Below are 26,818 nucleotides of genomic sequence, written 5' to 3'. Positions count from 1 at the left end.
CAGGGAGGGTTCAACCCAGACAGCATCAAAATGAAATTTTAGTTAGTAGTCAGGGCCTCCCGTAGCAACAGGGGCCTGTTCACTGTCTGTGGCGAATGTATCCTGCTTTTGCTCAATAAACTGTGCCTCATGCTTGCTTTGCTATTGGTGTGTCTTGTCATTCTTTGGCAAGAGCACATCAAGAACCAAGGACAGTTTGCTAACCTGACAAGAAGTCCATAAATAAAGAGAAGGTGACAAATCATGTGGAGTTTTATAGGAAGGGTGACCATGAAGAAAGTACCAGGTTATGCCTATTTTCTTGATGCCTAGTAATAGCTAGCATTTTAGAACTCTCATAAATATCCTGATATGGTGACATTATATAATCACCTTACTTTTATTTGGCCACCGTGAGAGTTTTGGTTATTGCTTTCAGTGGGATAAGAAGCCACTGTAATAATGGACAGCAAGATCTGGCTTATAGTTTTAGAGTATTTCTGTGACTGCTCTTTTGAGATGATGGTACGTTAGGAGCAGAATCCAAGAGAACAGTTCGGAGTCCATTGCAATAATCTGAGCCGAGTCTGATGGTGGTCTCCACCAGGGTGGCGATAGTGAAAGTGATAAAAAGTAGTCACGTGCTGGAAGTATTTTGAATATTAGCAACGGTAGCTGCTAACAAACTGGATGTGTGGTCTAAGAGAAAGAGAGATGTCAAGCATGAATCCAGGGCTTTTTGCCTGAGTAGCTGGAAGAAAAGAGTTACCAGTAACTAGGACAGAGGAGACTATCAATGCAAAACATTTAAGGAACTCACCATTTTAGGCTGGACATGTTACATTTTGGTTGCCTTTCCATCATCTAAGTAGACTTGCTGGAAGTCAAAGGAGAGGTCCAGGATAGAGAAATAAATTTAGGAGTTACAGCATATATATAGTTTTTATATTCATGAACATAGATGAGATCATCAATAATGGAGTGTAGAAAGAAAGAAGGAAATATAGGACTGAACCCTGAGGTACTTTAATATTTACAAATTGGAGAAATGAGGAGGAAGCAGCAAAGGAGACAGAGAGAAATGACAGGAAAGGAAACCAGGAAAGTGTAGTGACAAATAGCCAAGTGAAAAAAAAATGTTTAAATTTTAGAACTATGGTATATTAATAGCATAAGTATGTTTACTGTCAGTTTATTCCAAGGCCATAATTTACTGACTTTTAAAAATTGAGATCAAGTAAGGTTATATTAGTTTTCCTATGTCTATAAATGCCAGATAGTGATGTGATGCAATCCTTTAATTCATAGTCACGTTATATCTTTATCATCTCTTTCATGATGGAGGATTGAATACAACTCTCTTCACCCTCACACTGGCATTTTAACAAGAATTATTTCACTTCCTTGTTTGAAACAAAATTGACTTTGTAAGTATTGAGGATGAAATTTATACAATCACTGTAACATATTTAGAAAATGCAGAAAAGTAAGAAGAAGAAAAAATGATTATCCATGTACCAGACTAGTGGATATTTCCTTAAAATTTTCTATGTATATTCTAACATAATTGTGACATGATACCATTTTATCTATAAAAAATGTATTTTTAAAATTTTTGCCAAACTAGGAAAATATATAGGAAATTCTTTTTAAAAATAATGGCTCCAAAGTTAGAAACCCCATCAAAGGGACCTTTCTTTTATCTAGTTTATATTAAAATCCTATTTGTCTGGGTCCTGTCTTAGAGGAATGCCACTATTTTAAAAGTGAGTCAAAAACTATGGAAAATATTTTTCTTTCAGACATAATTCTTCACTGAGTCATAACTCACCACGATGGCTTGATACTTTGTTGGTCAAAATATTCTATGTGACAGAGCACACATGAAAGCCCCCCAAATCTCCATGTTCTCCAGTCTGCCATATCAAAGGTTTTCAGAAATCTTATAAAGAATCACTTGTTGAGTCGATGGCACAGAAAAAGGCTATCATCCACAGCTAATACTTTTTATTAAGCAAATTCTTCTCTGATACTTTTGCTCCTTCTTTTTCTTCTCATCTCTTTAAATCTTCTTTAAAAACATATTTCCCTTTAAAAGTCCTGAGTGCTTTCACTCAAATGTATTGAATTACTTGGCATCTTTTGTACACCTGACATGATGCTTATTAACGGACTATCCTATGTCCATGGGACAGTGAAGAATCCAGGCTGCCTAAATCCACTCATTTCAATTCAGCAACATTATTGAGTAATTATTAAATGCAAGGCTCAGAACCAAGTGCTCAAGAAGATTCAAGGAGAATGAGAAATCATGAAATTTAGTAAAACACATGATGACACAAATAACCACGTCGCAAGACTTAACATAGTAAGTTGAATTAGAGAGAGACAAGGTACCAGAAAGGCACGGGGAAGGAACAATCATGTATGTCCACAGGGAGGCCCTCAGGAAAGGCTACACGAATCAAGCAGTCTGTGCAGGAGGCTTTAAGTATTGCAATGTTTTTCAGGTCGAGAGAGAAAGGAGGCCACGGAAAATGGCGTAAGGAAAGAGGTGCAGAGTTGTGAGGCAGATTGGCAATATCAATTAGCCCGGTTTCCCATGGAGCGTGGGTTCCATGTGCTGGTGCTGTGAGACTTAAGGCTGGAAATACAGTCCAGACTAGAGAGCTTAGAATCACAAGGTGATGAGTTTTTGTTTTATTTGCTTCTCAACATAGTGTCATACACAGGTTTTAAATATCGGAAGGCTGTTGCTTAAAGAGAGCACAAAGACAAGGGAAATGGGGCAGACCATGATTAGATTTGCAGGCAATGAAGAGATACCTATTGTTAAAGAAGAAAGGACAGATCCACATTTTCGGGAAGAAGAGGATGGGACTGAAGAATCATAGCGAGGAGTCAGAGCACATTTTTTTCAATGACTAGACTGAAGAAACAGTCACAGAGTGTGGAAATAGTTGCTGGGAAAATTAGGTTAAAGAGGGAAAATGGGGTCAGCTGAAGGAAGACATCAAAAATCATGCAAGAGAAGTTTCCATTTAATAAGAACTAAGTGGAAAATTACACAACTCCAGCCTTACCCACAGCTTTCTACGTGGCAGCTAAACATGACAGTGATTCATTTGGAAGCGTGGTTGAACATGATAAAATGTGTGACTGATTGGAGAATACTGGGTCAGGGGAGGCTAAGTTGATTTGGAAATTATTCTTTTGCAGATGGTGGATGAAGTCATCTGGCTCCAGAATGAAATCATTAGGGAGCAAGACTTCCAGGGGAATGGGGGAAAGAACAGCTTGGTGTGTACGTGGCAGGAAGGGGATGTGGAGGAAGCATCACCAAGTGTCTGGTTTGGGATCCTGCAGCTTTTAATAGTTTAAGAAAAGGAGGATTCAATTTTGCAGGCCAAGGTTGTGATTAACTCAAGGACTAAGAGGACAGAGAGGAAACGGAACAGAAGGAGGGCATCATTAGTGCTATTGATAAAAATGATTTGGGCCTGATTTTCAAATTTTGTCTTGAATTTAAACCACCTGGAATCTGTCCTCAGTGGCGTCAGCAAAAGCTCAGTTTTGAAAGAGGCAATCACGCCTGTAAGGACCCAACAAAGCAAGGCATTATGCAAGGAAACATGTCAAATGTCTCTGGGAGGGGCTTGGACTTCAGCTTCCTCTTTGAATCTTTAGGGCTTAAATTCTGACTACAGATGTCTTCAATTTATGTTGCATTTTTCTCATTAAGTTGGCTAACAATTGTGATCATTCTGAATCTCCAGCTGTCTTTCATTACAGGATCTATCTCATAACAGTTTCAACTGCTGGGAAAATGTTCACATTACCACTGCAGTTTTACCTTTCTCTATTTATTACCACTAGAATCTACATTTTTTACTTCACATATGCACACCAATTTCCTGCAATATCAATGGCATTTAACTATAATGGCTTATATGCATATGCTTTTGGTATGCACTCCTTAAATTGTGGGGAATCATATTCTTTGATTAAAAATAAATATGATTTTCAGGGCATTTTTTTTCAACTTGTAAGATAGTCACATGATAAGGCATTAATATGCATTAAATATCACTTGAAGTTTTTGTTGATGGCAAGAAAATGAAATCCAGCAGAGAATCAGAAGCATAAATTATATAAGATTTCGCTGAATGTGTACAATTTTATCTCCAGGGTTCCCCATGATAACAGTCTTACTAATGTTTCTGTCTAGTTCAATTTTCAATCAGAATTTTCATCTTCTTCCAAATTTCGTTCTATTGGTTTTTAGTCATGAAAGCATAAAAATAAGAATAAGAGTTGGATTATAGCATAACAGATGTTTTCAAGCTCTCTTTTCTGAGTTTACAATTACCTGTAACATCCAAGGATCAGGATTCTATAACTAAAAGGTAATACTCCTAGTATATATAAAACTTCCCCTTAAACATTAGCATTATCCAGTTATCTGTCTGGGCCCACTGTTCCCCTTGTATACCCTTTGTGAATGATTCCATTCACATCCAAATCTGCAACACCTACTCCGTGTGTCGGCTCACATGGGGCTAGTTACACTTCATCAAGGAAGCACAGTGTGAGAGTTAAGAGTGTGGACTCAGAAGCTGGACTGCCTGAATTTGTATCACAGCTCTGTTCTTTACTTCCCATGTGACCTTGGGGCACCTCTATGTGTGACCGCTCTGTGCCTCAGTTTCCTCATCTGAGTTCCAGCTAGATGCTCCATGGACACGGCACACACATCCTCCTCCTGCTCCCTTCTCTACTCCCCATTTCAGTAAATGCCATCACCTTCCTTCCCGCTACCTAAGCCAGAAACTAGCAAATTATCTTAAAGTCCTTGCGCCCTAATCCCCTCACTCTTTCATCAAATTCTGTTGATTCTATTTTGTAAATATCTCCCAAATCCATCTCCCTTTCTCTATCTTCAGTGATATGAACTGCTCATTCTCTGCATTCTTTTCTTATATATTATTCTAACTAATCTCTCTGTTTTCAGTCTCACTTATGTTAAAAATTCTTCCTGAGTATTGCTGCCAAGGTGATCGTTCTAACATGCAAATCACATGTGTTTTACTTGCTTAAAGTACTTCAGTGTTTTGCAGTCAAAGTTCTATTGGTATTTTAGGTTGTTTAGATTTTGTTCTAATGGATTGGCCTGCATACGAGATCTTGAACACCCTTTGCCCAACCAGAAAATGCCTAAAATAGTCTCTAATTTTTCTAAAAACCACAAACACCCTCCTCATACATTTCCAAGGGCCCTCTAGAGGGTGTGGTTGCACTCCCAGCTGAGAACCACAAATAGTTTCCTAAAAACACCTTCAGAATAATTTTCAATTGCTTTATGTTCACACACAAGTTCCTTTATAATACATTGTTCTACTTCTCTAACTTTATCTCCCACCAGCCCCTTGCATGCAATCTATTATAGAATGTAGCTCATGAGGGGTTCCCAAGCAAGTAACAAAAGTAGCCCATAGGGTCTCCCTAAGCAAGGCACGACTTTTAAGAACTCCATGCTTTGATCTATATTGCTCTTTATGTCTTGCATGCCTTTTTCGTTGCTCAAGATACTGTCTTTATCCCTCAAGATTCATCAAGAAAAAGCATGTTTCGGGTTTTCTTCCTTACTTCCTCTCCCCTCTAAATTCTAGCCTAGTTTAGAAGGCTACATCCCAGGCTTCTTCTGCATGTACCTCATTAATATTAGTTATCACCATGTATTTATTCAGTTTAGTTGGTATGTTTGTCTGTTTTACCCAGTAAATAGTAGAAACAGCATATATAGCATGGAGTGACTTCCTGTCATTGGCTGGGTAATTATGTTAAATTCCAAAGCAAAAATACCAATATCTGATGTGAAATACAGATGGAAAGCATGTACCCACCACAGATTATTAGTCTGCAATCTAAATAATCTGCCACCATTGTGAAATTGTTTTTATTATGTAAATTTTAAGTTCCACTCTGTTTTCTACTTGTGTTTGTATTTTTTTTAAACATGATGTTTTAAGTTACTTGTCATCAGGTCAAACTGATGGCCTTGGAGGATATTCTAGTGTATTCTGCTCTATCTTCTATTCCAAGCTCACTTCTGGCCCGACTACCTCCCCACATTTAAAGGAACTTTGAATAAACCAATTTGAGAAGCTGACTTTATACTTTCCATAATCCAGTGGGAAAAACAAAGTATACATGAGGGTTTTACAACATCTTCTTTTACACCTAACATTATCAGAGGATTTGCATATTTGTTAAATTCTGATAGAATTTAATATCTTATTGTTTGTGTTGCATTTTTTGTTTCTAATGATTTTAAATAACTTCCACATGTTTATCAACCTTTATATTATGCCTTTGTGAATTACCTAGATAGTACTGAATATTTTGGGCTTTTTTCTTGTTTTCTTTATAAGTAAACTGTACTAAGCCTTTATGTAATATTCATTACAAAATTTTCCCCAGATTGCATATATTTGTAAGCATACTTTTGAGAGTTTTATAATAAAGATTTTTTTTTAAGAGAGATGGGATCTTGCTACATTGCCCAAGCTGGCCTTGAACTCCCGGGCTCAAATGATACTCCTGCCTCAGCCTCCTAAGTAGCTGGGACTGTGTGTGCACACCACAGAACCTGGCTATCCTATAGATTTAAAATGTATTTTAGAATCTGATCTTTTATCATTTTACTTTATTATTTATATATTAATATTTCTTTTCATTCTCATTCCAAGGTTACTAACCTACACAATAATTTTTAAGATAATATATTTAGAGGTTTTTAAAATTGAAATATTCGGTCTGTTTGGAAACTTTTGGTATAATAGTTAAGGAAAGAAACATGCTTTCGAATAATAAACGTCACTATCGAAAGTTGCAGGTGGATGACCACCTAGGACAGACGTTCTTAGAGACAGCCCTGTGAACCATCAGAGAAGTGGTTGGGGACACACTCAGAGTGAGGAGAAGCTAATGGGGTGGTCGACTTGGCAAGATAGGAAGGTATCCGAGGGCGGTGTCCACATAAGGAAAGACAGGAGGAGAGAATCCCGGGGCACCGCCTCAGTGACACTTGGGCAGGGAGAGAGTCCAGGCCACCTGGCAGCCCCACCCTGCAGCACCACCGCGGAGGATCCCTCCAGCCCTGTAGCCCTGCCCTGACAGCTCCCATGTCTGCAGCCCCACCCACACACCTGCCGCCTGGCCCTGTGGCCCTATCCATGTGGCTCCCACCTGCTGCCAGGAGGGAACTGCCCACACAGTCCAACATTCTGCCAGGGACCTGCTAGCCACCAGCCACCATCCCACCTGGACCCAGGTGGAGAGAGCGCCTGCATCCCTGACACCCATGACCACTGCCTAGATAGCCTCACCAGCTGCCACTGCCATTTCCACAGGGAGACCAGGCCAGAGTACTCTGCCACAATGCCAGCCTCTGTGGAGAAGGACATGCCCAGCCCCCCACCTGAGCTTTCAACAGTGGCATGAGGAACAACACACCACTCCACACCAAGAGCATCCAGCACTGGCTTGGACTGTGACAGTCACAGAGGAATGGGACAACACAGAACAGCTGCATTACAGGCTCACAGGGCATCCACTCCTAACCTTGTGGGTCAACCCTCCAGAGTAGGTCACGAAAGTGCCATCTATGGACTGCTCCTTCTTCTCACTAAGGAGGAGAGTTCCCAGCAAAGGAGAAGAGGTGAACCATAAAGCTATTTGCTCTGGGCTGAGAGAAGAGGTTTCAGATGAGAAGAAATCAGCAAAAGAACTCTGGCAACATGGAAAAAACAAACTAGTTTGATATCCCCAAAGGATCATGGCAACAGACCCCAACCAAGAGGGTATTGTTGAAATTTTAGAAATGTAATTCAGAATATGGATGACAAACAATATGAATAGGATTGAATAGAGTATTGAAAACCATACAAAGAAGCAAAAAAAATATTTTAAGACTTCAATGAAAAAGTGAAAAATTCTCTAAAGAGTTAGACAACATAAGAAAGGATACAACAGAACTTAAATAAAGAGTCACTAAGGAATTTCAAAATATAGCAGAAAGTTTCAACAACAGGCTAGACAAAACAGATAAATGAATCTCAGAGCCTGACGACAAAGCTTTCAAAGTAACCCAGTCAGCCAAAGAGGCAGGTAAAAGAATAAAGAATAATGAACTATCACTCAGAGAAATAATTGGGGCTATGTGAAATGAGCCAATATATGAATTGTAGGTATCCGTGCGGGAAAATAAAAAACAAAAACCATGGAAAACCTATTTGAGGGAGTTACTGAGGAGAACTTCCTTGGTATCACCAAGAAGAAGGGAGACTGGGAGGGGGTGAGGGGTAAAAACTTATGAACTTAAAAATTTAAAAACAATGAACACTATTCTGGTGATAGACACACTGAAAGCCCTGACTTAAGCATTATACAAGATATATGTGTAACAGAACATTTGTACCCCCTTAATATTTTGAAATAAAAAATATTAATAAATGTCTATTGAGTTACTTTAATAGCATTTACTGAATAAATTATAAATTCCATTATGTATTAAATTCCAACATAGATACATAGATTCATTTCTAAATTTATTTTTTCTTTTTATTATTTTTTAATATCTAGTGGAGCCAGTGCCTCACCTTTATTTACAATTTCTATTGTGGAGGAGATACCTTGTCACTTTTCTGGCATATTTTTGATTCCATTGAGCTTTAGAATGGTTTTGTCATGTTGATGTTTTCAAGATCCTATAGGGATTTTGAGTAGGATTGTATTTAATATGTCTATTAATTTAGGAAAAAAATTATATTTTTCAAGTATTGAGCTCTCCTATGTTCAAATAAGGCAGGTTCATCCTTACTTTTATTTTACATGTCTCAGTCAAGTTTTATAGCTTTTTTAATCAATTTCTGCAAATTTCTTATCATGTTTAGGTATATGTTGTATGTTACTATTGTTACTGGATAACAATTCTTCTATTGTGTAATAATATAGTAATAATAATGTATGCTTCATATTAGTATACAATCAAGTATGAATACTGTTTAAATGTACTTTTCCAGTTACACAGCACATTATATCTCACCACAAATGTATGTTGAGCATGCACAAAGTAATACTAAGTTTTTTGAAGCCCAAGTAAATAGCCTCTGCCTTTCTTACAAGTACAATTCGTAGAAAAGACTAGCACTAATTAAATAATCACATGACTCTATAAAACATTGTAATCTGTGTTATAAAGGAAAAGTACAGGGAGCCAAGAAGATTTATAATAAGGAACTTTATCTTACCTGGGTGTGGTGAGGGGTGAGGAGCCTGGGAAATGCTCTATGAGGATACGGCATTGGGTAGGGCTCTGAAAGTGAGCCCGAGTAAACTGGACTGAAAGAATACATAAACAAATGGTCTTTGGCAAGACTGGGAATCTAGTAGCTTTTAGAAAATGGACAAAAGTCCACGTAAGTGGAGCAGAAAGTACGGCAGACAGCAGCATAATGAAGCCTGAGAAGTAGGCAGGAGTCAGGTCATGCCAGTACTTCATAGTTGAGGATTTCTGTCTTCTGTCTTTATTCTAGAAGACAACACAGAAGCTTTTTAAGATGAGTGTGTGTGTGTGTGTGTGTGTGTCTGTGTGTGTCTGTGTGTGTTGGCTGGGGGTGGGGAGACTATAAGTGACATATTCAGATTTGTATTTCAATTGATCACTCTGGCTATAATGGGAAGAATGTACCCAAAGAGGGCAAGAGTGGATGCCTAAAAACCTTTCAGAAGGCTGTTGAGAGCACCCAGGTGAGAGACAATGATTATGTAGACTAGAATAGCAGCAGTGAAGATGGAGAGAAAAGTATGGCCTTAAGGATTATTTGGCCTTAAGGGCAAAACTGAAAATACTTAGCAATTCCAGGACTCTGGCATGGTGAGAGTCAGAGAGGTGACAGGAATGACTCTCAGGTTTCTGAGGCTATTGTCTGAGACAGGGAATCTAGAACACAAATCAACTTTGACATAGAAATATCCTAAATTTGTTTTTGAATACACATAGCTACAGGTACCTCTGAAACTCACATGAAGATGGTGCATCAAACACTTAGATATGCATCTAGATAGGGGAGGTTCGGGCTGGGTATATGCATTTGGAGTTACTAAAGCCATGGGCATGGTTAAGGGCAGGTGATGAGAGAGAGCATTGAGTAAGAAGGTAAAGAGAATAAGATTGGTCCCTGGGGTATGCCAACACTTAAATAATTGGATAAAATCATGCATTTACAATGGAAGCTAAGAGGAAAAGCTGCTCTTAAATGAACCAAGCCATTTGGATAAAAAAAATCAGCCTCCTGGCTTGCCCCATGCTCCCTCTTTTTGCCACACCATTGCTTGGTTTGTTGTTGTTGAACCTCAGCCCCAAAAATGACTTTTAAGAAATTATTCTTAGTTTCTTTTGAAATTTTCATAATTTCGAAGAAAAATTCTTTCTCAAGATACTCTTTATTCATAGTGGGATAGGGACTTTAAGTGTGACAGTGTCAATCATTGGGTTTTTCTTTTCTTCAGATTATTTTGTGCTTGCTTTCTGACATATAACACCATTTTCTTCAGAAGCATTGCTTTCCATAATTTCCTTGAATCTCTTTTCAATTAGGAACAAATTACATTGAATCTAGCCAGAATTTATCAAATTTTATCTTATGAGTTTGTCATTTTTCCAGCATTGCTTGTGCTTTATTATTTTTCTTTTTCTTCATTTCTGTTAATTTTGGTATTTTTATTTGTATTTTTAATAAATCAGTAATAAATTAATGCCACCACATTCCTCAGATCTAGATTATTACACTTTCGATAATGTAGAATTTGAGTTGCCCATGGGGCATGAAGGTAAACAAGTCCACTAGTGTGATAAGACCTCTATATCTAGAACATAGGCAAGAAGTTTGAGGGCTTAGGAATGGTTTGGGTAGCCTTGTATTTGTAGCATTCCTGAGCTTCAATTAAAAACTGGTGTTTATGTAGTTAGAAATTATTAGAGTTTTTGACTTAACAGAATTACTGCATATTTCTGGCTTGTCTGTCTGAACATATACAACATATAGGCTAAATTTATATAGGCTAAACTTAAAGGAAGTCCAAAAAAAGTCACATAGGTATTTAAGGATATAAATATTCAAATTCAAGATACAGAGCCCAAATAATAACCAATTTGGGAAAAATGCTGTTGTGAAACAAATATTAAAAATAAAACTCTGAAAACATTTAGGCTACATTCATATGTGAGACATTTTGAGACATGTTTTATTATCACAGTTTATTAATCCATGAAAGGTCTATTGCTTTCCCTTTTTTGTCAATAATACTACTCTGACATTTTTAAGGGCATAGATGGTGATAATTAGTGTCATGTTGCCTTTTTGGGTGATATTGCAGATAGATTTTTTGTTTATAAGCCAGTACATACATGACAGAAGGTATGTGCTGTATCTTTTAAACAAATGGCAAACAAAGAATATCATCACACCTTACTTTTTTACTATTGGAAATGAAATGGATCTAACATGTTCAAAGGAATTCCACAAAACGAAAACCACTGACATGACAAAAGCGTGCATTTAATTTGATGTTTTGCAGAGATACATGACCAAAGTTGTGTGCATGGCTTGTCCTTTGGGATGGTCCCAGTTGTTTATTTTAAAGAAAAAACAAAAAATAGAGGCAACAAATGCAATTAAAAAAAAAATCTTGAGACAAAAGGGGACCTACATGTTCCAGTCTAAGAAACATGCAAGTATTACAAAGCATTCCAGATACAGTATGACAGAGGAACAGTGCGAAGGCACTGGAACAATGCTTTTTCTTTCAGAAACGGGATTTCTAACAGTTATGTTTTCACAATGGTAGTGATGAAACCATCTTTATTTTTAAAAAATTTTATAGAAAGAATTTTAGCACCATCATTGAAGAAAAAATAATAATAATAATACTTTTTAGCCCTGCCTATCTCCAGTCTTGGAATAATAACAGAAGCATAGCACCTTTCAGTATCTAAAATATAAACAAGAACAGTAAGTCCATCCCAGCTTCTAGAGATGAGGTAGCTTATGCTAAGAAATGTTGGGTCACTTTTCCTATGAACGTTCAAAGGCCAAATGGTCTAATTCTAATCATCACATTCAATTAGAGTCAGCTCCACAACTGAGTTTCTAGATCTTTTTCTTCATTATAGGCTTCAAAATGATGAGATTGATACGTGTGGAAGAGTTTCAACTTAGGGTCCTGGACATGTTTTTTAAGTTCTATATGTAAATTATTTTGCATTCAATATCTTCTTAAATAAGAAATTGTAAATGTATTAAATGGTATATTAGTGTAACTTCTATCCGTATTGATAGATTGAGTCAAATGGAAAAAGGTTTCTTTAAATTTGAATAAGAAAGAAGTCTAAAGTTATCACCTTTTATAAAAATTTAAGAAGTTGAAGTAATTTCACTGTGTTCTCCCAAAATGCCATTGAATATATATTATTTAAAAACTCCATTTAAGACAGTGAGAAACTGGTATTTTTAAAGATTCTCTTTAGGAGTCTCTGTAATAGTTACACAATTCCAAGATACGTATGTGGGTCTCAATCACAAGGGTAAACATTTTCATTTCATTTTTAATTAATAATCTGGGAATGAGAGGTCACAAAAGAGCACTACTTCCTATTTTCCAAACTGCAGCAAAGCAAAATAAACACGTGTTATGGTTTTATATACCCCACTCCTTAAGCTACCTGCCAGGAAGAAGACTTTCCTCATAAATACTAAGCAACTTTTTCATTACATCGAAATAAATTGAAGAAAACGGAGATTTATTTATTTAATCAGTTTACTTTTTTAAAAGGTGGTCATTGTCATTGGTCGTCTTAAACCTAAACTGCTGTATTGAAAAATATTTTAAATCAATTAAAATTTGAGGATTGTAAGTAAAATAAATATTCTGAAGGATAAGGAAGCCAGGCACTGAAGACCATATATACAATGCTGATGCAGGATCAGCCATTACTTCAAGAGTCTCAGGATCAACTTCAAACAGTCAGAGTTCTTGTGAATGGTGGTTGTCATTGATGGTGGTGCTCGTTGTTGATGTATCTTGGCTTACTTTACACAAAACAAACTGGCCCAACTTCAACACCAAATTCCTGGTCTGTGTTGCCAACATCCACAGGGGCAATATCTATAATGGGCAAACGCGCCACCTTCTGTGTTCTGTATTCAAAGACAGTCTTGCCCACATTTCCATTTCGCTTCTGGAATTAAATAGTGCAATTAGTTAAAAGTACATACAAATTTTTCCAAGGATGTTAAACAGCAACCTCCCCAGCCAACTTATATGATGTATACGGAATGATTTTTAGGGCACTACTTAAAAGAGCACTGGTAATATAAAAGTAAGGTACTATTGTACATCTCACTATGTGTGATAGGCATTTCTTTCATGCTTATAAGTGAGTAAATTCCTTTGTTCTTTTGTAGCTTTCCAAATGGTCACTAACAACATAAATTATGAAACCTTTTTTGTTTTTCACAAACGAAACCATAATTTATCATTCAATATGTTCCTTGTTTTCTCTCTAGATACGCAAGTAGGAAGACTTACAAATCAGTGAAAAATGTAAGGTATCTCAGATTGATTATATATTTTAGAATCAAGAAATTTTAAGCATGGGACTGAGATCCAGTAAGTTAGATAACTGGCAGAGAAACCAAAGAGTTGGCAGAACTAGATCAGATCCTAGGGATCCAGTCCTTTCTTTATGGTTTTGTAGTCAAACCTCCACCATGTTTCATGTGCTAACACACGTTCAAGCTTCCGCTAAAGAATGACTATAAACAAACCACTGTTGTGCTCATATACAAGGTACAAAAATAAAAGTTTTTCTTCAACCAAATCAACATGAATCAAAAAGTACTTACAGAGCAAGTATCGTGAAGAACTATATATCGGAATCTAACATTTCCTTCTGCTTTGATTTCTAAATCATTTGCCCCTTTGAGAACCACAGCTTTCCTGAGGTTCTTAGCTTGATCATCCATGTATCCTACACTGTTTTTACAGATGTAAGTAATGTTCTGGGAGGCTTCTTTTGATAAAAGGCGTAAGAAGGTCATCTGAGTAATGGCTGTATTAGGTGACTGGTAGTCTCCATAAGTAAACTAGAAAAACAAAGAGTCTTTGTTATACACAAAAATGGAAGAGTTTCATAATACTTTACATGTGTATATATAGAGAATGGATGTCAAACAAATGAATTTTGAAACGTATTACTTTAATTCTTGTTATATAACAAGCTACTCTATCTTTACACATAAAAAATCTTAAAATTTCTGTGAATACTCACATGTAAGAACCTCTGTCCTTACTATCTCAAATAAGACTTAATAAAACTAATAACACCCATAATTCACCAGAGAAAGCATAACTATTTCTAAATCTGCTTTAATCAAACATCAAAAATAATTCATTATTTTTACTATTATAACAAAAATTAGGAATAAACTATTGGTTTAAAACATGTTTACTCCAACTGTTATATACTTGTAAGAAATAGGAATTAAAAGCTTTCCATTAGCAAACAAAAATAAATAAACAAATTTTTCCACAGACTCTTCCCTATTCAGCTTCTACTTTGAGCTTTGTTTTTAGCACTCCCGTTTGAGTTTTAAGATAATATTATATTGGCTATATTGCAATTGTAACTACTAAGAATATATCATTTCAAAATAAACATGGTAAAATAAATAACAGCACAGTCCTAAATAAATACAAAAATACAATAAAGAATGGAAAGTGAAGGATGCAATCTTAAGTAAGCACATTCAATTACCTGAGATCCTCTATTCATATCAAGACCATACCAAATAGGCTTATGGTCAGGAGATTTACTGGCCCACCAGGTTTTACGTGGTATACTGGATGGGTTTGCTGAAATACATGTTTCTCCTGTGTCCATATTGCAGTAAACTTTGATTGCATCTTCAACAGATCCCTGGTTAGGATCAATCCAGTATTCACCTATTTTTCAAAACAAAAATTTTGCTAAATAAAGAAAATCTCAAACAAGAATATGAGTCTCCAAAAGAATTAACAGATGGTCTGAAAATATGAACTCACTGATTAAGGACTCTTTTAAAAGAGTCCTTGTGAAAAACGTAACTGTTACGCATTTGGGGACTTTCTGTACGCTAGTCACTGTTGTGAGGCACTTTGCAGAACCATATTCTTAAGGCTCAAAATATCATTCCTCCTATTTAGTGGATAAGAAAACAATACCAAAAGAGACAATCTACAGTGAATAAGTGGCTTCGCCAAAATGGATGTGTTCCCATTAAATTTACGAAGCCAACATTTTAAAGCAAATTATAATTGGAATGTAACAAAATAATATATTATCAGTACTGTAAATAAATAAATGAGTATGAATCATCTCATTGGCCCTTTTTAAAATTAATCTTCTCATATATAAGATATTCTTGAAATAGGATATACCTACCAAGGCAGTGCTTGATGCTATACATATAGTCAAATACACAAATAAAAACACATTTGTGCACATATGTGCATATATATGGATAATGTATGAAAAATCACATTTTAAATGACATAAGAGTGGTGGGATGTGAAGTATAGAGTTAAGAATAAAATAGTGTATTCTTCAAAGATAAAAATTTTAGCTATTTCTATCAATGTCATTTCAAAGTTAACTGAAATTCTTAAGAATTTCATAGCTCATTTCTATGGCCTAAGATGCCTCTACTCCAGCTCTTATTAGATTAATTAAAAAGATAGAATAAAGTGAACTTTAAGGCTAAAGCACGCAGGGCAGAAAAACTATTTCATTCCAAAATGCTTTAGAATCTCATCATACCATAATCCTGCCAGCAGAGATTCCAAAAGTATGATTCATAGGACAGCAAACTATGTGAAAGGTATTCCATATTTAAAGAAATTTGGGAAATAATATATACTTTATTCAACTTTTGATGATCAAATAATATGTTAGCACATTAAAATTCTGAGAGGTCATGCAGGTAAATAAATATATTTAACAATGCTTAAGGAAGTATTTTCTATATTTATACCACCACAAAACTCTTTTACTCTACAATAATTATCAATATTTTAGGACATCTGGATGGAAATGGAACTGCCACCATTAAATTGGATTAATAGGACATGTCCTCTATTATAGCACATATCATCTTCTCTATAATTTTTCACATAAGTGACTGTCTCCACCACTGAATCATAAGCTCTGTGATACGTTTACCACTTTATCTCTTGTGTCTATCACTATGTAGAAAGTCAATAAAATATTTTGGAATACAGTTGAGAATAACACAGTCAGAAACAATGGGTTTTGCTCAAATGGGTCCCTGTCTACTCACCACTCTGCTTTGTGGAATGACAAAGCTTTAAGTCATCGCAAGTCCGGGCAGGGTGAGTTTTAGAGCCATCAGGGCTGCGCATGGTTTCAATCTGACTACTGAGTGACTTCAGGGTGGCATGGACACCTGGGTCAGTTTTGTTTTTGTCATCAGGAGCCGCCTGATCTTCAGTAAACTCTGGAAGTGGATCTGGCATGCTTTCATCATAGTGTCCCATGATATCCCCAAGAGCAGCTGTGAGGTGGCCGGGGGGACCTGGAGGGCCAGGTGGGCCAGGCTCCCCAGGAGGGCCCTAATTAAAAAGAAATTGGAAAGACATTCCAATTAACACATTGATTTTGTTTTCCTAAACTGGTGGGACTTGGGACATAGGGAGTTACACTGTGACATGCCAATTTGACAGTACTGGGAAATCGACGGCTCATGCCCATTTATAACTAGATGGGGCTCGCCCGCCAAGCTGTAATATTGCAAGGATGAGAAATGATGCCTAACTGTTTTTCAGGCCACATATCTGCAAGTCAGCATCTGAGATAAATAAAGATCAAAGCACAAAATATTTGTTCCGATGTTTACCTTAAAGATACACTATATTTTATTAAGAACATGCAGCTATGTGCATTCATTTCCAAACTATTTTAGGCAAAGTACAACCAAATGTTGTAAAAGTATTTTTAGACAAAAGCTGAAAAAAGGATGCAAGAAAGTTGAGGGTGCTAGTTCTGTAAGACACATCAATACCAAGGAAATATCCATAAGAAAAACCCACAAGAGAATTTCTCCTTACTTTCAAATTGGGGGTGGGGAACATAGGAAGTCTTTTCATATGCATTAATTACTGTGTATTCCAAAACTCTATGTACTAAACAAAATTGAAAAATGTTCTCCTTAGCCTTTTTTATTGACATATATAAAGAGCTTTCCTACTTTTTTGCCAAATAAGTACTGGGGTGAGAGGGGAACAAGCACAAAAAGTGGCAGAGGCTAGGAAGTGAATCCTCTCTGTTAATTTCTTTCTGCATTTCCCCAAGGAAGAACTCAGCAACTTCAAAGACCCAGCTGACAACCTGAAGAGACACATAGTCCACGTCTCATGTAGAGAGCAAAACCTGGGAGTCGGAGGTTTTGAGTTCTTACACCGGGCCTGGCACTTATATGGCTCCACAAAAGCGACCTTAACTTTCAGTGCCAGTGTGTCCTCACCCTCAAAAGGCTCTGAGATATGGTTTTTTCCCCTTCTCAGGTCATATATTCATTCCTTGCATTCCTTTATGCTACTCTCAAGGGAAAAGAGATTTTTCTGTCAAGGACCACTGAACCACAAAATAAAGGCAGTCAAGAGCCACACAAGTGAAAGGTATTCCAATCCTGTAGTTCTTTTCTATTCACAGTTGGAGAAATAAATAAGTAGGAAACATTCCATTTCCCCTAGGAAATATAAGGGTATTTGATCTACATAATAAATAATAAATATTTGGTTTAACGGTATTGCCATTAAAAAGTAAGGACAAACTAAGAAGGAGAAAGTGAGACCAAAGAGGAAGAAGCACTAGAGAGGGAGGCACAAGCGCATGGGCGCACACGCACACACGCACACCTGTGCATGGAAGGTAGAGGAGACGGCCTGAGAAGCAAGAGTCTAACTAATGCAGTTACAGTATTGTATCATCCTCAAGTCAATACTATTTGAATTTTTTATGACGATTTTTAATTGAACTCCTCTCTGAATGTCATTTAAATGGAGAAAAACTTCAATTTCATACTCTTCATTGCCCAGCATTTTCATGAAGTTTTCATAAAATAGGAACTATCCCTTACAGAAATTTAGAATACTGCCATTTAGAGCAAAGCAAAATTTTCATCGTTTTAATTATAAACACAATCATAACTTGCTATTTGCTCTCATTGGTATCACATTATGTCACGTCCTGGGTAGCTTGGACTCTGATTTTATATACTGTAAATAACCCCTACTAAAATATTCAAAAATAGTTACTACAAAGTCTTATGTGACTTCTAGGTTTGTTTTCAGGGTCCCTTAATTCTCTTGTCCATCACGCTGCACAGACATTACTTGGAGGGAATCCAGGCTATTGAATCAACACCACTTCTTGCATGCAAACCCTTGTGACTTTACCTCAGGTCCTGCTTCTCCTACACTGCCCCGCACTCCTGGAGGTCCAATCGGCCCAAGTGGCCCAGGGTTTCCTTCTTTACCCGAAGGACCAACTGGGCCTGGAGGACCCTGCAAGAGATAAGGACTGTATTTTAGATTCTATGAAGAAAAATTTTACAATGTCTTCCTCTTTTTAAAGCACTATTTTACATATGGAGCTATTACAATGGTTTCCCAGATTCAGTTTCTTAACAACTAAGAAATGGACTTCTGGTACTATGTAACATTTATGATTTCATCGCACAGGAATTTTCTTTCATCCATGCATAGTAAAAGACCAGTATGCATTAAAAACTTTAATGGACTAGTTATGTACTTTTATTGGTAGTAATTGTTTCATCAAATCTCAAATAATGTAAATAATATAGTTGGAAATTCAATTAACGTGACGCAAGAAAATGACAGAAGTTAAGAGTGTTTATTGTAAGTGAAATTTGTGTGCTTGTGTCCCAGAATCTCGTTACATTGTAGTAATTTTTATACTACTTTTCTCAATTTTATGTATAATTTATTTACACACTATTAGACATAGCAGAATACTTCTAATTAATTTTTAAATTTTTTTCTAGGATTTTTTTTCTGTTTTCCTAAATAATTTTGCATGTCACTTGGCTTATGATATTAATGACTTCTCAAAGGCAGCATTAATACTAATGGAGAATTTCTAAAACCTTCAAATATTGTTTCATTTTATTATTTCCTTCCAAATTAGCCTTATGCAAACTACTTCTGAGGAATTATCACAATTACTTAAAGGACAAAAATATATTCAGTTTCAAAATCTGCCTCCATTTCATTGCAGGTCCTATTATATCATCTCAAAGAGTGCAAGCTTAATGGAAATTTAAATTAACACAAAGTAAGAAAATGAACTAACAAAAGAATATATTCAGATACTAGATAAGAAATTTTAATGTGGACCGATGAGGTAATATGTCATATTTCAGGACATTTCTACTTAAATTTAATTGCTTAATGGTTTGTCTCATACATTTTTTGCCAGTTTCAGAGAACACAGGCCAACTCCAGCTTCAGTACCATGAAAATGATACTCAAGCATTAACAGTATTTCACCAAAGGCATTATTATTTACATCTGAAACTTACTAATTTTCTTACTTACTCTTGGGCCAAATGGTCCAGGTATTCCAGCACTTCCTTGTTCACCATTTGGACCCTAAGTAGAAATAAAATTGAAACGTTGCCAAAATATTTAGATCCTACATTGTGCCATTCTTGGCTTTGTAAAACATCCTGTTATTGACGTTAGCAGCATTAACTACTTTGATAGAGTCATCAGTTTCTGCATTGTCTACATGGGCTGACCAAAAACACCCATAGGAGTAAAGGTGTGTATGGCTTTTTGCTTTATTTCTTTCCTGCAAAATTATAGCTTATTATTGGCAATTATATTGGGTAACTAAGTAATTTGTTATTCAAGATATTTTTTAATGAATTTAAGATTCACAAATATCCATCTATTTCATAGACAGACAAGTGTTCATGTCAAGATACCTGTGTCTATACACATGGAGGGCAGAGTAATACTTAAAAGAATAACTTACAGGAGGTCCAGGAAGACCCTGAAGACCAGTGAAGCCTCTGTGGCCCTTCTGACCTCGGTCACCTCGGTCTCCATGATCACCTTTGTCCCCACGAGGTCCTTGTGGTCCCTAGAAATGGAGTCATGGTATGGGTACTACTTGTTGAGACTAGAATTTACTGCAATTTTATTTTTTACCATTGTATTTACTATAATTTTATATAATGTGTTTTATATATACTAACATAGTTACTTATCTAAATAGCATTAGACCTAGAAATTTTTGTCTATTTTTCCTAAGGAATGGTAAATGATCACTGATACAGATATATAATAATGCTTTCCTAAAGATTTAGGTTTTTAACTGTTTACCCTACATTCATATTAAAATGAAATATTTTTAAGTTTGATCTACCCTATCTAAAATGTTTTCCAAAAATTATATTTTATATATTTTGCTAATACATAAAATATTGCTACTATACATAGATTCTTTTAAATTAAAACGTGTCATACTTATCATGCTTCCCCCAAGAATGAGATGTTTTTAAATTTGCATATGCAAATAAACTAACTGGATATGACTGGTGGGACTATATTAAGAAATCGGCAAAAACTTGTTTGAATATCATCATTAAGCCACTCTCCTTTAAAGAAAACACAAGGAAACTCTATGTTATACTCCTATCTACACTATCTGTAGTCAAATCTAGCAATCTTAATCCTGAGAAACTAAACAAAGAAACAAAAAAATCCACAGTTAAGAATCTTATTTTGGCATAGAAGCTGCACACAGAGAAAAGGTGAAAATTATCTGATCAAGGGTTAATTTTTACTTTATTGGTTTTTGCTTCTATTTTATTTGGTTCTTTTTTTAATTTGGATTTCCTAATTGTCAGATAATATACAAATATTTTTATAATAAAAGTAAAACTAGATTTCAGTAGTTTTTACATATTTTATAAAGCATTATAAATTTATATGCTATCAAAATCAGCCTGAAGGTTTTCAAAATGTTAGAAAGTTTCTTTTATTTTGGGGATGACCCAAAGTTTCATAATTAAAAATAAATCAAACCAGAAAGAACCTATTTAAATTATTAACTAAAATATATTTACTCATGGAAAACCATGAATAAATAACAGTTTCTTGAATTGTTTAGAAAACCATTCACTTGAAGTGCTATGCAACTATGAAATCTTTGTCAGTCAAGCTCAAATCAAAACTGAGAATTATTTAATAATATGGCCATGATATTAAGGATATCATTGTTCTTTATAAATATAAACATTGATTTATACAATGGATGTGAAAGGAACATGACCTATGAGATGGTGCATAAGAGATGATTCATTCACAAGACAACTGTATAATAACAATTAAACCGAAAGAGATTGCAAATAGCAAAAATATCAGAACAGAAGCAGAATAGTCTAGTTGAAAATAAGACACAATATTTGAATAACACTTTTCAAGTTTACAAAGAGTTTTCAAATCCATTTTCCTATGAGATTTTTAGAACAGCACTACGAGAAATGCACTGTTATCCCTCTTATTTTGCAAGAAAACTTTGACTGGAAAGTCTTCATTGGTTATTGAAAGAATTTGTAGTTAAATTTAGAGGAGCTCTCTTAAAATTATAAAAACAAATGAATTCTTGAATTCATATGAATTCTATGAATTCTTGTATTATTTTAAATTAATATTTTTGTTCAAGCTTGAGAAATTTAGCATTTTTATTTATGAATCTTAAATCATACTTTGGGAGTATATTTTACATAAGAAAATATATTTCTTTAAGAAAAATAGAGAACTTACAGGTAAACCACGCTTTCCAGCTCGACCAGGTGGTCCTATAGGACCCCGAGAACCCTAGAAGAAATTTTCACAAACATTGGTATGTCAAATGATACACATATATTTTATAGATATAGGATGTCAAAAATATGTGTTTGTAGCTGGGTGCTTAAATATGTATGTGTGCGTCTATGTGTGTACTCTTATGGTTAAGTAATTGAAATCAAGCGAATGTTCACATGTAGGTAAGAATGTGCTCGCTGTAAATCCAATGACACTTTTACAGTCAATTTTATCTATTGACTTCACTGAATGAACATCCCCTTAGTACTTAATGCCTTTTACAACAATTTGGATGGAACTAGAGACCATTATCCTAAGTGAAGTATCCAAAGAATGGAAAAACAAACACCCCATGTATTCACTGTTAAATCGGAACTAACTGATGAGCATACATGTGCATAGAGGGAAGTAAATCTCAAAGGAAATCAAGTGGGGAGCAGGGGGTGTTGCAGAGGTGATGAGCAAAAATCTACCTAATGGGTACAATGAACACTACCTGGGTGACGGGCACACTTTTAACCCTGACTCAAGCATTACAAAAGCAATCCATGCAACCAAAAACATTTGTAGCTCCCTAATACTTTGAAATAAAAAAAGATCCCCTTAGTTGAATACAATAAGACATTACTTGCTTACATTTAACACAATGCATGCTTATTATATTCCCTATAAATTACAGCATTTTTAAATGATAGAAGTCAAAGCATCAGTATTTTTGAATGTCTATTAAAAGTCAAATATTTCCTTTAAGATTAAAAAATATAAACTAATTCATAATTGGCTGTGTATCATTCTTTGTTTAAAGTCCTTAATGAAGTGCACAGGTATGATCATATACATGCATATATGTAGCTTATATAATAACATAGTATATCCATACTAATAACTGTCATTGCGAAACTGACTCCCTCCTTACCGGATCTCCTCTTTGTCCTGCATCTCCGGGAGCACCGACAGGGCCAGGAGTTCCTGGGGCACCCTGAGAGCCTGGCAGACCTGCAGGCCCGGGGTCTCCACGATCACCCTGACAAAAATAACCATGTTTATAGCAGCATAATTCACAATTGCAAAGATGTGAAAACAACCCAAGTGCCCATCAATACATGAGTGGATTAATAAAATGTGGTTTATGTATACCATGTACTTCTACTCAGCTACAAAAAACAATGGTGATCTCACACCTCCTGTATTATCCTGGATAGAGCTGGAGCCCATTGTACTAAGTGAAGTATAACAAGAATAGAAAAACAAGCACCACATATACTCACCATCAAATTGGTATTAACTGATCAACACTTATGTGCACATTTATCAGTTGTTGGGCAGGTGGTGGGGGGAGGAAGGGATGGGTATATTCACACCTAATGGGTGCGGTGCGCACCGTCTGGGGAATGGACAAGCTCTGACTTGAAGCTCTGACTCGGGTGGGGCAAAGGCATTATGTGTAACCTAAACATTTGTACTCTTGTAATATGCTGAAAAAAAAGAGAAACCTGAATTTTGATCATCTTTCCTCACTTTCCCTTTAATAGTCACCCTTCTCCCATTTTATAAAAGAAAAACAGACATGATACCATCTGCAATCTTATTATGATGCAATGTCCCAAGGAGTAAATACTTATAGGCCTTTTTTGTTGTACCAAAGATGAAAGCAATTTTGCTGTCCTGCTCTTAGTAAAAAAATATCATTTTACTTTGCTGTATATTCAAATCTTCTTTCATTTACAAGATTTACAAGTTGTGACCTTACAAAAAGGGTTTTTAATCAGAAAAATCGGAGCTGTATTGGAGTTATGAGGACATATGGTAGCTTTTGAGCATAATACTAAAATTACAAAGATTTCAAATTTATATCCCTTTAGATTTTTTAATCAGAGAAATTGCTCTTACACGTTCACCAACAGCACCATCCCGTCCTGGAGTACCGTCATTACCAGCCGGACCCTATAAAGAAAAATATTTGAAAAACTAATTAATTGAGTAATGTAACAAATCTCATTCCAATTGTCAGAAAAAATGGCAGCATGCTTTATACCTCTCTTTTATAAACTATAAATTAGCATTTATAGAAATCTCAGTAGGAGAATGGCTTCTTATCATCTTTCCATTATTTTGAATTGTCATAAAATTTTTAATACCTTCTTACTTAACCTAAATTCTTCATTTCTATTTATTATTTTTAAAAAAGAAAGAACATCCTCAAGTACTTTGAAATAAATAGGCAACAATTACATTCTTGCCATTTATGTTTTGTTTCTGTTACCAATAAATGGGTTTTTTTACTAAACTTTTTGTTTATCCAAATAGTATCCTTAAAGTCTTGAAATAAAATAATTGTGGTTAGCTATTAAATTATTAAATTACCTTTTAAATATATGTAATCTTCTCTCCTCATTTTGATTTTTTTCTAAACTATGTTTACCATTTGATCAAAAATTCCTCTGAAAACCATTGATTATTTCTTTCAAGAAACAGTTTGGTGATTCATTTATTAAATAACTAAATAGAGGACATTCCAACTTGTAACTTCTTAAATTGCCTATCAAAAACTGATTTCCTCTCAAAAGAACCTAAAGGAACATGACATCCATTATTTTACGTTTTAGTGATATTTAAGTAAAATGGTCTCTATTTACTTTGCCCTTTTCACAATCTATAATGGTTATATTAATCCTATCACCATAAAACTTGGCAATTTTTATAAATATACCATTACAAGATGAAATAATAACAAGGGAAAAGATGAATGGATGTGTCCTTTCACCTTCAAAGCAATTTGGCAACAGTCTAAATCAACTAAAATACTTAGCTCCAGATTAGAGGAAAGTCAGTGCAAGGACATTGATCTTGTTACCTTTTCTTTATGTCATCATTAGCCAACCCTAAGGAAGTAGGGTACATCAAATAACATTACTAAGAACTTTCTTAAGGTCAATCAATTTCTAAATCTCTAAAGCAATTTGTAAATGAAAAAGTTGTCCCCATGACACCCAGATACCAAGAGAAGAGTAATTTTTACTGCAGTACTCACTTCTGGTCCAGGTTCCCCTACAGGACCATTGGAGCCTGGGGGTCCCACAGGTCCAGGTGGACCCTTATCTCCTGTTGCACCCGTTGGTCCTACTTTTCCTGGTGTGCCCTGAAATATAAGTATAAATATGCCATCCACGTCTGAAGAAATTGAAGAACACCAGTTCCCATAAAGGCTACATTTCATTAAATGTCACCTTAGTCCCTCCTTCTATAATAATAATTTTCCATTACCTACAACACCCATGTCACTGTAAATGCCTTCTCAGAAGCATGCCCACCTCATATCACACTCCTCCTGACCTATCAAAGGGACCAAAAAGCATCCTTTGCCACCAGCTCAGGTATGCATTTTGGGTTCTAACAATATGCACCACGGTCAATTCTAGCTGCCCTTTTGGAATCTGCATCACTAGTAAGACACACTCATCCTCTTTCACTCCCACTTTGCTCATTTTATTTTTATATTCTGTACTTTGGTCTCACTATTGAGAGATTGTACTTTTAGGCCCTCAGCTTACTTCTAATGATAATAACACATCCCTTAACTCTTCATTGTCTGGTTTCAGATTTGTATCCAGATGTCTCCCAGTTCCAAGATTCCAGGGGTACATTGCTCTGTCTATATTCCATTAAAAATTATTAATTTTTTCTCAAGTATTATAATTTCATAGTGGTAAAGTTTAGTCTCTTCAAAGCTAACATTGAATCAAACTTTTATCCATACTCCAGGGAATATGAGATTCTTAAGCACCCTCCAGAGAACAGGAGATTACCTTCAGAGTCTTGCTTTGTAGTTCACCCCACATTCACCTCTAATATTCCTTTTGCTCAACTATGTCTTCCCTTTGATGGTTTACTGTGAAATATGGCATTTTTGTGAAGCGTGTTTATTTAAAAAGACGCTACCTACTCACCAGGAGATTATCCCCCTTCTCTAGCTCCAGGGATCTTTTTAATCTTTGAAGAAAGATTTAAGAGTCACCAAAAATCCATATCCTTCTTTGCCTGCTTCTCTAGTCCCAGGGTTAAACAAATATATTTTTCAAAGACTTTGCAAGATAGTTAAGATTTTGACATTTAAGATAAAAAGATTTTAAGATACTCAGAATATATGTGAGTACAAGACTCTTTCAATCCATTTACTAAGCAAAAAAATATCAATTCTCTCTGAAAAAAATTTTATTGCATGTATCAGATGAAATATTGACTGAGGCAGCTACTTACCGCCGGGCCTGGCAGGCCGGGCATGCCTCGCTCTCCACGTTGCCCAGGCATGCCGACTATTCCTCTTTGCCCAGTAGTCCCAGCTGGGCCAGGGGGACCATCTGGACCCTAATATTGAGGACAAGCTAGAATTAGAAATTCTCCAGAGTAAAACCTAATCCAAGGAATTTATAATAAATTGATTACAGCTTTATGGGTTTTTCAGTATGAAAAAAAGATCTGTTTCACAATACCATACTATATATAAGTAATTAGTTATAATCCACACAGAGACTTTGACATTATTTAAAGTTAAAAACAGCTCATCAGTTGGGAAGGAACTTGAAGATTATTGCAAATATTGACTGAATAAAAGAGGTTACTGTTCAGAGAAATATTTTTTCCTCTTTTTAAAAAGACAAAAAGAAATTTAAAAAATAAAGACAAATGGTTATCTAAATACATTAATGTTTAGAAGCATATTGATATAAAATAAAATAATACATATATTTTTAAAAGTTCTTCATACATTACCAACATTTACAAAGAATTTCTTTGGTTTAGTTTTTGGATACCATTTTCATTA

The 26,818-nt window shown here is 35.5% G+C and overlaps 1 protein-coding gene across 1 annotated transcript in view; it reads right to left on the bottom strand.

The window, feature by feature from the left end:
* Positions 1-10,943: 10,943 nt before the first annotated feature.
* Positions 10,944-26,818, bottom strand: part of COL5A2 (collagen type V alpha 2 chain) — a 143,674-nt gene continuing 127,799 nt past the window's right edge. Inside the window, exons 43-54 of the mRNA XM_069491244.1 lie at positions 26,254-26,361; positions 25,028-25,135; positions 23,887-23,940; positions 22,913-23,020; positions 21,955-22,008; positions 20,159-20,266; positions 19,717-19,770; positions 18,556-18,663; positions 16,419-16,710; positions 14,858-15,045; positions 13,947-14,186; positions 10,944-13,279 (exon numbers count right to left, since the gene is read on the bottom strand). Of these exons, the coding sequence (XP_069347345.1) occupies positions 13,133-13,279; positions 13,947-14,186; positions 14,858-15,045; positions 16,419-16,710; positions 18,556-18,663; positions 19,717-19,770; positions 20,159-20,266; positions 21,955-22,008; positions 22,913-23,020; positions 23,887-23,940; positions 25,028-25,135; positions 26,254-26,361 (1,569 nt within the window). The 3' untranslated portion in view covers positions 10,944-13,132. The remainder of the gene's footprint in view (positions 13,280-13,946; positions 14,187-14,857; positions 15,046-16,418; positions 16,711-18,555; positions 18,664-19,716; positions 19,771-20,158; positions 20,267-21,954; positions 22,009-22,912; positions 23,021-23,886; positions 23,941-25,027; positions 25,136-26,253; positions 26,362-26,818) is intronic.

Source organism: Eulemur rufifrons, chromosome 1 (genome assembly GCF_041146395.1).
Source record: "Eulemur rufifrons isolate Redbay chromosome 1, OSU_ERuf_1, whole genome shotgun sequence".
In the NCBI taxonomy this organism is placed as follows: domain Eukaryota; kingdom Metazoa; phylum Chordata; class Mammalia; order Primates; family Lemuridae; genus Eulemur; species Eulemur rufifrons.
The sequence above is the reverse complement of the archived record's forward strand: the minus strand, read 5'-3'. Positions and strand labels throughout refer to the sequence as shown.